General features: G+C 45.3%; 1 protein-coding gene across 2 annotated transcripts in view; it reads left to right on the plus strand.

The window, feature by feature from the left end:
- Window positions 1-10,268, plus strand: part of PGM1 (phosphoglucomutase 1) — a 37,594-nt gene extending 27,326 nt beyond the window's left edge. For both annotated transcript variants that reach the window (XM_045027077.1, XM_045027076.1), the window contains exons 5-11: window positions 321-511; window positions 1,240-1,394; window positions 2,509-2,624; window positions 6,392-6,527; window positions 7,352-7,535; window positions 8,697-8,831; window positions 9,942-10,268. In XM_045027077.1, coding sequence (XP_044883012.1) covers window positions 321-511; window positions 1,240-1,394; window positions 2,509-2,624; window positions 6,392-6,527; window positions 7,352-7,535; window positions 8,697-8,831; window positions 9,942-10,031 — 1,007 coding nt within the window. In that variant the 3' untranslated portion in view covers window positions 10,032-10,268. The remainder of the gene's footprint in view (window positions 1-320; window positions 512-1,239; window positions 1,395-2,508; window positions 2,625-6,391; window positions 6,528-7,351; window positions 7,536-8,696; window positions 8,832-9,941) is intronic.
- The last annotated feature ends 1,088 nt before the right edge of the window (window positions 10,269-11,356 follow it).

Genomic DNA, 11,356 nt, shown 5'->3' on the forward strand with positions numbered 1-11,356 from the left:
TCCAGACTAACATGGCTACCCCTCTGGTGCTTGATCTTGTCACTGTAGCCCCAATCCAGCAAAACATTTAAGCTCTTACTTAACATTAAGCACATGAGTAGTTTCACTGAACACTTTGGGACAACTTGTGTTTAAGTGTCAGGGTCACAGTGCTCTACATTCCAAAAACCCACATGCTCCCAGTGTATTAAAACGGAACGATCTTCTCATAGTAGACGAGCAGCCTCTGGCTGAATCGTAGTTCGAACAAAATGTGCAGCTGGTTGAAGTTTAATTTCAAAAATAAAATGTTTCATTGTTTCCCTTTTTTGCTCCGTTAGTTATGGGCCCCTATGTAAAGAAGATCCTGTGTGAGGAGCTTGGAGCTCCTGCAAATTCTGCTGTGAACTGTACACCTCTAGAGGACTTCGGTGGTCACCACCCAGACCCAAACTTAACCTATGCTGCTGACTTGGTCCAGTCTATGAAGACTGGAGAGTATGACTTTGGAGCTGCCTTTGATGGAGATGGGGTAAATGAGCATGTGGCTGTTCTACAGAACCTCCCATCCCCACCGCACTGTCTAGTTGTTCTTAACTACAAACACTAGGGCACAAGCCTTAAAAGGAAGTGCTTCAGTTGGAATAATGATTGATGGATTCATTGATGCACAGTCTGCACTGGATTTATCCTGGGCCTAAACAGATAGAATTCCCATGGATGTCAAAGCTGAATAGGTTGTTGCAGTCTAGCGATACTTGGCAAATGGTAGCTCATCCACATGTTATGCAAAGATGCCAAGACTAGACATTTAATAATGATGCTCCTGTGGGTGATTGGGATTTTTGCCTTTGATTTCAGTGGGAGCAGAATAGGACCAAATGGGTTACAGCAGCGCTGCACTGGTGCCCAGTCAGATGCTCACACAGTACAATTGATAGGAAATGAGGGATTTCCCTCCCATTCTATAGTTATGTATGAACAAAAATCGCTTGCTCTAGTTTGTCACTATGATAGTAGTTGGTTAAAAAGTTCGCATTATACTTAACAAGCTTTGAAGTTTATGCAAAAACAAGAGATTAATGATACAATGCTGCTTAAATGATTCAAAACTCCACGCTAACTTTAATCCAGTAGAAAGTAACTCTGTGGTGCTGTATGGTTTTATATGGTGTGCCTGTAAAAGAATGTTTACTCTGATACCTTTGTGCGCACAGTTGTAGCTAGAACTGAATTGTCCTCCTTTGTCATCTTCGTTAGGATCGGAACATGATTCTAGGGAAGCACGGGTTCTTCGTTAACCCTTCAGACTCTGTTGCTGTCATCGCTGCCAATATTTTCAGTATTCCTTACTTTCAGCACACCGGCGTTCGTGGCTTCGCGCGAAGCATGCCTACCAGTGGAGCAATTGATAGGTAGGACTTGGGGTATGAGGGTTGACAATTGTTCATGTCAGTTTTAAACCTTCCGGGGTGGGTGAATTGTGCTCTTCTCCGGCAGTGACTGTATTAAAACATGCCTGAAACAATATCTTTAGTGGGAATAAAGTTTAAAAGCCATTTTCATAAGATACTGTTTCAAAAGCTATTGAGAACTTGCGGTTGGGTTTTCTTCAGCTTAGACCCTGGTCCTGAGAGATGCTAAGTGCCATCAACACCCATTGAGGCCAAGAGGGACTGAAGACACTAACCACCGGATGGGGGCTGGAACAGTTTGTGTAGTGGGGGTGCTGAGAGCCATTGAACCAAACTATAAACCAGTGGTTCTCAAACTTTTATACTGGTGACCTCTTTCACAGAGCAAGCCTGAGTGCAACCCCCCGTATAAATTAAAAACACTCTTTTATATATTTAACACTATTATAAATGCTGGATGCAAAGTAGGGCTTGGGGGAGGAGGCTGACAGTTCACGACCCCCAACGTAATAACCTCGTGACCCCCTGAGGGGTCCCAACCCCCAGTTTGAAAACCCCTGCTGTAAACCCTGTATATAATGGAAACCACTTCAAGCCAGGGAGCAGCAGCACCCCTAGTTCCAGTACCTATGCCACCAGAACAGCAGTTTGCACTCATGATCAGCTGAAACCTATTCAGTAGGGGGAGGCAGCGCTGGACTGGGACTTGAGGGAACTAGGTTCTGTTTCCAGGTCTGCTGAGTGGCAAATCATTTCAATTCCCCGTGCCTCAGTTTCCCCATCTGTAAAACGGAGATAATGATACTGACCTCCTTTGTAAAGTGTTTTGAGATCTGCTGATGAAAAGTTCTACATAGGAGCTAGGTATTTTTTTTTCTTCTTCTTCTTTTGCACTTCCCAATCAGTCCCCTCCCTCCCCCTCCCCAAGGTAACACAAGAATAAAGCAAGGGACGAATATACAAAGAATTATTATTTTAAAAAAATCAGACTGATTTGCCTTCACTGTTATGTTAAATGAGGTGCTTGATAACAACTAACGTTACTGTTGCAGCATTTCACAAGGGTGTGCTAACAATCCAGCTGTGATATAACTTACCTTTCTTGCCTTTGAAGGGTGGCCAAAGCTACAAAGATCGCTTTGTTTGAAACTCCAACTGGCTGGAAGTTCTTTGGAAACTTAATGGATGCAAACAAACTGTCTCTGTGTGGAGAGGAAAGTTTTGGTACTGGTAAGTTTTTGTTCCTAATCTCATTAATGATGATGATATTCCTCGCATTTAAACACAGTTTAGCTCTTTCTGGAGCAGAGGGATTTATCTTTCACGTATAGGAGTTAATGTTTCCAAAATCATAAAAACAAAATTTGTTCACAAAAATTACTGATGGAAAATATACTCAACTGTAAAAGTTCCCTGGTAAGTTGAGTCAGGGAAAAGCTAGTTTTCCTTTCAGGAAGGTCTATTCAGGAAGTTTAAGGGCCCCTTCACTAGCCGGTCATTGGGTCTATGGGGATTAAATGCAGTGCTAAATGTATTTTTTCAACTCTTGGTGGCCAGGAAAACCTTCTAAATGTTTTCATTTCTGGGAAGAAATATAGTTTGGTGAATGCGGTTTTATTAGGGGAGGTTTCAGGTTGCTATTAAATCTCTGAGCTTAATGGGACCCTGGTTTTCCTGTTCTAAAAACAAGGTTTGATTTATAAAGGTTAAATTAACACTTGCCTTTGAACTGTTGAAGCAAGGTGAATTGAGATACAAAATGAATATCTTAGTAAATCTATTGGGGGTGGGCACGTGACTTAATACTGCAGTTTGCATAGGGAAATTAAAATGTATAGAACTCCCTTTGCATAAGATAACGTGCTACAAAGTGTGTGGTATTCCAAGAGACGTTTCAGGGCTAACTACATAGGTTCTTCTGCATCCATCACATAACATCTGAGTCCTCCTCCTTGCTCTAGCAACGCTGGTCTTCAGGGTCTTATTGGTATGCAGAAAATCAGCATCTGATTCACATAAAAGATCTCTTGCTCTCTCTGGCCCTGATTCAGCAAAGCACTTAACCACAAGGCCGCCCAGAGGGGGGGCAAGTGGGGCAATTTGCCCCGGGCCCCGCAGGGGCCCCCACAAGAGTTTTTCAGGGCCCCTGGAGCGGGGTCCTTCACTCGCTCCAGGGGCCCCGGAAAACTCTTGCGGGGCCTGGGCCCCCAGAGCGTCTTCCGCTCCGGGTCTTGCGGAAGGACATGCTGCCGCCGAATTATCGCCGAAGCAGGACCCGCCGCCGAAGTGCTGGGTCTTTGGCGGTAATTCGGCGGCGGGGGGTCCCCGGTGGGGGTCTTCAGGGCACTTCAGCAGTGGGTCCCGGAGCAGAAGGACTCCCCTGCCGCCGAATTACCACCGAAGCGGGGGCCTCCCACTGCTGAAGACTCCAGGCCCCCTGAATCCTCTGGGCAGCCCTGCTTAACCATGTGCTTAGAGGTTTCGCTGAATAAAGATGGACTTAATCATCTGCTTAACATGAAGCAGCACATGGTTGGGACTTGTAGTGGCAGCTGCCTGACTGAAGTGCCATCAGCCTCTGGTGTGAACGCATCACAGCTGTCTGGCTGTGACTTCTTGGACAAGCTGCATCATGGATGAACCTCTGGTTGAAGGATGTTTGCTGCAGTTCTGGGCCGGTCTTCACTGATGATAATGTTTTTGGAGGGCAAGTGCTATTCCTCTGGATGAGAGGGAGGAGGACAGTTTTGGAAAAATCAGGGCCTCTCTATAAACGGAGCAAAGAAATCTTGGTGATTATCATAAGTAAAACTGTTTGAGTCATTGCACTGGGTACCTTTTTATATGCAAATGCCCTAGTGTGTGGGTAGTGTATGAGCGAGTACCAGAATTGAAGTAAATGACTGTACCTAGAAAGGAAAAGCACTGGATGGCTGCTAGGCTGTGGGATGGCTCCAGATGAGTGATTTTCAGGTGGTCCCAGATGAATAGTGTCCTAAAATCGTTGCCATCAGATGCCCCATGTGAAATGGCTTGGTAGTTTCCATCCAACCCAGGAAAGTGCGCGCCACGCTATAATGGGCACCTTTTGAGAGCGGGCGAGAGAGTGAAAAGTTTATGATTTTATGACTCCATAGCCATGAAGCTTCTCCTCCCTACAGATCGACATGCTGGCAAGGTTGATGCAGAAGGCAGGATCGCATGTGTTGTACTAACACTGCCTGTGTTGTATCTGCTTTGTGGATAAAAAGAGGATGCGTGTCCAGGGTTGCCAATCTAGCACGTAATTCACTTCAGAGAATTAAAGAGGAATGAAATCCTCTGTATTGTAAGTTAGTTGGGTAGTATGGAGCTTGAGGGAGCCTGTGGGTCACGTATAACTGCTGAGGGGACATTACCTATGGCAATCATATAGTCCAACAAAATGGAAACAAACTTGTACCTTCTGAAATCAATCAGAATCTAAACACAACCTAAAAAATTCGGTGTAATGCAAAATGACAGAATTTCAGACTTCTTACTTGAGCGCTTTATTCCAGGGATGAGCAGATACATTATATAGGACCTTTATTTGGATATGCACACCTGCTGGGAAAGGGTACTTGTCTATATGCTCTAGGCCAGAGGTGGGCAAACTACGGCCCGCGGGCCACATCTGGCCTGTGGGACCGTCCTGCCTGGCCCCTGAGCTCCTGGCCTGGGAGGCTACCACTTCGGCCCCTTCCGTGCTGTTCCCCCTGCCCCGCAGCCACAGATCACTCCATCACTGCCGCAATGCTCTGGGTGGCGGGGCCGCGAGCTCCTGGGGCAGCGCAGCTGCAGAGCCCGGCCTGACCTGGTGCTCCGTGCTGTGCAGTTGCGTGACTGGCTCCAGCCAGGCAGCACGGCTGCCTGTCCTAGTGCTCTGGGCGGCGCGGCCGTAGCACCGCCAGCCACTGGCGCTCCAGGCAGCGTGGCAAAGGGGCAGGGAGCAGGGTGGGTTGGATAGAAGGCAGTGGAGTTTGGGGGGTGGTCAGGGTGTGTGTGGACAGGGGTCGGGGCAGTCAGAGGGCGGGGAACAGGTGGGTTGGATGGGGGCAGGGATCCCAGAGGGGTGGTGAGGAAGGAGGGGGAGGGTTGGATGGGCAGTGGGGGGCAGGTAGGGGTTCCAGGGGCGGTCAGGGAGAAGGGGTGGTTGGATGGGGCAGGGGTCCCGGGGGCGCAGTCAGGAATGAGTGGAGGGTTGGATGCGCTGGCAGGGGGCAGTCAGAGGTGGGGGTTCTGGGGGCTGGCAGGGGACAGGGAACGTTGGATGGGGCTGGAGTCCCAGGGGGCTGGCAGGGGGCGAGAAGCAGGAGGGGTCAGATAGGGGGCGGGGCGAGGCCGGGCCATGCCTGGCTGTTTGAGGAAGCATAGCCTCCGCTAACTGGCCCTCCATACTATTTTGGAAACCTGATGCGGCCCTCAGGCCAAAAAGTTTGCCCGCCCCTGCTCTACGTTCTCGTTTTAACTGTAAAATATCATCAGAATAATACCCCAGTACAATACCCTAGCAGTACAATTCAGTATAAACCCTCAGTGGTAAACCAGCCAGCTTAAGGAGCTACCGGCCAGAGTTTTAAAGGTATTCAGGCACCTCGTGGGATTTTTTTTTTAGGTATTTAGGTGCACTAGGCACCTAAAAATCCCACTAGGCACCTAAATACCTTTTTTAAAAATCTGTCCCTAAATGTCTAGTTCATAGATCCCAAAGGTAGAAGGGACCAATGTGATCATCTAGTCTGAACTCCTATATAACATATGCCATAGAACTTTCCCAAAATGGGTGGGGAATTAATTTGTCTTCATGTATTAAAACAATAGTTAAAAACAGATGAGCCCTGTAAATGTAGTTCTTAAAATTCATCATGTGTGTTGGTTTAAGTCTGTGTGGTTGGCAGCTTGATGGACGAGAGCTTTACCGCGAACTCTCAAGTGAAGGAAATTGTTTGGTTTGTTTCTGCTTTTGCACGTTGCAGGCTCTGATCATATCCGTGAAAAGGACGGGCTGTGGGCTGTCCTGGCGTGGCTGTCTATAATAGCTGTCCGTAAACAGAGCGTGGAGGACATCCTGAAAGATCACTGGCAGAAATATGGGCGGAACTTCTTCACGAGGTGAGGGACGAGCCAGGTGATGGCTCACCATGATGAAGCAGGACCCTTTGCGGGGAGCAGAATGTGCTCAGTCCCCAGCCCTGGGACAGAAGGGAGAGAATGCTAAGAAGGGGCAAGTGCCCTGACTGCTAAATACTGAAAACTTCTCCAAAACCATGTGAAGTGTGTCACTTACACTGGGAGAACCTTGACCTCCACAACTGGGATTGGTTCTCTGTCCTTAACTCATCTTTGTTATTTTAGGGCGTTGCTGATGTCTCAGCAGGTCAGTTTTACATGCCATGAATATTAAAGCATCTCGGGGTAAATTTAAAATGCTAGACTATTAGTCTTAATTCTGCTTTCTGCCCAGTTTAAATTGAAGCCTGTATGTTGTTTCAACACCTTCTTTTGGGTATTGATTTTTATGCAGGATAAAAGACTAGCATCTGTATTGATAGCACAAATGGCAAATTAATTTGTAAGCTCTTCAGTGATAGAGCTGAACGGGGTGTGCAGCTCCTAGCACATCTTGTTCTTAGTGTGGGGACTCTGGCAGTACTGAAATAGCAATAAACGATATACCACAAGCCAGTGCTGTTCCGTGTCTTACTTCTATAACTGCTAAATTCACCCACTCCAATGTATTTCTTTGTTACTGTTTGTGGGATTTGCTTAACCAACTGTAAGACTCTCGGGTGCCTGGAACTGAAGAGACCATTTATAAGGGGCTAAACCCAACTTTTAAATCAAATGAAATATTTTTAAAGTGGTGGCTCCCAAAACATTGTTTGTCACCAATATAAAGCCTCCCTACCTTTTCATTTTACCGTGGCTGGTTCTAGATATGACTATGAGGAGGTGGACGCAGATGGAGCTAACAAAATGATGAAGGATCTAGAAACTGTGATGTTTGACCGTTCTTTTGTGGGAAAGCAGCTGTCAGCTGGTGATAAAGTTTACACTGTCGAGAAAGCCGATAACTTTGAATACAGCGATCCTGTGGATGGAAGCATCTCCAGAAACCAGGTGAGACTGGAAACTACTTTGTCAATAACTTGGACTAGATATTTTCAGTTGAATTTTCAGCAAGGTTATCCTTAGCTTTGTGCCAAAAGCTTTATCCCACTATTAAAGACCACCCGCCACCCCCAGATACGTGTGTTTTATAACTATAGGCCAGATCCTGGCCTCTGGTTGGTGCTGCCAAGGAGGGACTGAAGGAGGAGAGGCCTGGAAGGCTGTTCTAACCTGACCCAGCTGACAGTGGTCCCAACAACACTGTTAGGGCACCCAGGGATCACCATGGTGCAGGGGTGGCCTGTTCTGGCCTCTGCCCATTCCGCCAGCTCGATGGAAGATCCTGTGAGAGCTATGATGATGACTTTGCACTACCTAAGGATTTTTCTGTGCAGGGGAGATCCTTCAGGAGTTGGATTTGCTGGGTTTAGGGCTGCTTTGCACAGAAAGAGTGGCACAAACCAGGTGAAGCATGGCTCAGGCCCCTAATCTTTAGTTCTAGGTTAGTGATTCCAAAAGGCAAATATCCTGTTACTCTGTTGCAAGGCTTTGTTGCCATCCTGCAGAACTCAGGCAGCACTGCAGCCGCTGTCAGAGAGCAGCGGTAGCTAAGGACTGAATTCCAGCATTTGAAAGTCAAGGAGCTATTTAATATATACAAGATGAGTTACTTAGTACTATGCAAGTTATTTAAATAAAATTGTTCTGTAGATGGGTCTGGTTTGCAGCATAGTGGGGAGAGGGGCATATTAACTGGAAAGGAATAATGGACAGAAGCACCGAGAATTGTTACTTTGCATGTTAAATGTTTGAATAATTTTCTTTAAATGGAGTTTGCACGGATGTGCAGTGGTAGCATGACAGGCTGATATGCAGAGAATCAGAGTTGGTCTCTTGCTCCCAAGCCAGTAATAGGACTAGGGTCTTCATGATACTTTGGATTAAAAAACTGTCATAATCTAGGAAATGCTCAAGAGTGGCTCAGGAGGGACATATAGTCAGCCAGGAGTAAGAGGAACAAACAGGGTGCTATTTGCAAGTTCTGTTGCCCTCTGATGAAGAATGACAGGTGAAATGACATGACAGGTTTGTTGGAAGGTACACCAGGTATTTGAAGAGGCATATAAACGAGTGTGTATTAATTTTGTTGTTCTCATTTGCACTTGTTAGGGTTTAAGGCTCATCTTCACTGATGGTTCTCGCATCATCTTCAGACTAAGCGGTACCGGCAGCGCTGGAGCGACTGTGCGACTATACATTGATAGCTATGAGAAAGATGCTCCAAAAATATATGAAGATCCACAGGTAACTGTTGTATCCAGACTTTTGGTACCACTCTGTTCTGCCTTTTCTTAAAAGCTCCCTTCTTTGAGGGGGGCATGGCTGAGAGAGCCACTATGAGCATAGGTGCTGGAACTAGAGGTGCTGGGGGTGCTACCGCACCCCCTGGCTCAAAGTGGAATCCATCATATATAGCATTTACAGTTTGGTTCAATGGTTCTCAGCTCCCCCACTATACAATTTGTCCCATCCCCTCTGACTATGAGGTGACAACTATTTCAGAAGCAGGTGTTACAGTTCCTTAAATCTCTCTACTCCATATGGAGCAAGTAGTTTATTATTCAGCATTCATCACAGTTTTCTCCACAATTGCATTTTATTTTGTCCACTTATCTATGTGGTATGCAGCATGGTTGAGTATTTGGTTACAAGCTGGGGAAGACACTGCTTCAAAGCTGAACGATACTTTTGATTGGAGAATTGAATCCCCAAGGATCAGAAAAACATTTGGGAATTACATGTTTTAAAACAAATCCCCCAAAATCCATGGGGCATGGAAGACTATGCAGCCCTGAGATAACAGAATCTGTTGTCATGTTCTGTACTAGATTTAATGTACCTTCTCCAAGATTCCATTAAAAAAAATGGTGGTAATCTCTCTTGTGCACCTTTTTAACATCTCCCATCAATGTCTCTAAACTCTTTTATACAACCTGTTAAGCCAGAAAAAAGGAAATAATGTGGTTATATTGGGGATGGGGTACTGTGGTTGAGTGAGTATTGTTTGCCATTTGTGGAATATGGGAAAATCATGATTTCAGAACAGCATAGAACTGAGAAGTATAGAAGTCACCAAAGTAACAATATTTGTTCACTTTGTAAAGTTCCATAGAATTACTACATCTGTCTTCCTATCTGGGGTAGAATTCACCGTTCGTCTTGGTTGTATAGCAGCTACGTTTCACGATGTTGAAATAATAGTACTCCAATCCGTTGTGAATGAGGGTTCAGAACTGTGTTTTAGGGACTCAGATCTAACACTCAACAATCTGTTAGAAGAGATTGAGCGCTAAAGGCTCAAGCGGTAACATGCCGTTGGTCATGGGTTTTGATCCGTCTTTCTCCTTTTGGCAGGTCATGTTGGCTCCTCTCATTGGTATTGCACTGCAGCTTTCACAGCTCCATGAAAGAACTGGCCGCACCGGCCCCACAGTCATCACATAAAAAAGGCTGGGACCTGATGCTCACTGCGTGCAGTGCTGAAACGGCCGGCTGTGCTGAATGAGTCAAACAAAATCTAAAACGGCCGACTGTGCTGAATGAGTCAAACAAAATCATCCAGTCCTTTTTATCAAATTGGTCACTAAAAGCAACGTTAACTCTATCTAAAAGTATTATTTAAACTGATAAAAGGCTAGATGTTGTTATTAATAAACCAGAATCACCCATGTTTACACTGTGTATACTGACGCATTGCCTCTTTGTCACATGGCACTATTGGAATTTGGGTATAGTCCTCACTTAGCATAGCCTTTTGGTTTAGCATATGTAATTTTTCTTTCTCTTCCTAAATCAAAAAGCTGTGAAGAGAACAATGGTGATAATGGCCTTGTTTTCTATCTCATGATAGTGCAAGTACCATTTCTTGATTATACATAATTTCTTTTACATGTGGTGTCTCAGGGCTTGTCTACATGGTTCCAGCAAAGCACACTAGACAGGTTTGATTTGTAAAGCTTGCTAACATGTTACACCCTAGCTGCCCTATGTAGCCTCCCCCCCCCCCAAAAAAGATACCCAGTTTGTGTTAATACGTTCCTGTTTCAAACAGAGCGCACCAGAAGGGTTTACATGGGGCAGTTAGAGTGCAACAGGGTAGTTGATCTTTACAAATGGCATCCTTCTGGCGTGCTTTGCCATGTCACGTAGACAGGTCCTCAGAAAGTGCAATTACATGTATTGCTGTTTGGTGTCCCTCCCCGCACCCTCCATGCCCCGCCTGATAATTTTCTTTTGTAAAGAACGAATTTATATAAATTGATCTTTATTTGCCACATTTGGTGAAACAATAACCCCTCTATACAATGCTAATAATAAGCATGAGAGGCTGTTAAAGTGAAACGGACCGGTATTACTGATCAGTGCTTTTTTTTAAAAATTGTTTAAAATTGTAATAGATTTGTTTTTCGAAGAAGAAAGATACACCCTGAATGTAACTCATCAAAATGTAGTGTAGTGATAAGATGTCTGAAATCTTATTATTTCAGCTACTAATGACTACATTGTTTATTATACTCTTGAAGCCATTAAGCCAAAAATGGTTGCTCTTTGGATGGGAATGGCTTGAATTGCTTTTCCACCTGTGACTCATATGCTCATGTAACCTACACTAATACAGTATGGTGCTCTGTCCCATCTAGGGGTGGCGTAGCCATATACAGAGGTTGATGAACCTGCTACTGCCTCAGTTAACAGACTGGGATCCCATAGCTCAGGGTTGTAGAAGCTCATGCTGTAACATCCTGAGGTTCCAGGTTCAATTCTGGCTG

This window comes from Mauremys mutica, chromosome 8, assembly GCF_020497125.1.
Source record: "Mauremys mutica isolate MM-2020 ecotype Southern chromosome 8, ASM2049712v1, whole genome shotgun sequence".
In the NCBI taxonomy this organism is placed as follows: domain Eukaryota; kingdom Metazoa; phylum Chordata; order Testudines; family Geoemydidae; genus Mauremys; species Mauremys mutica.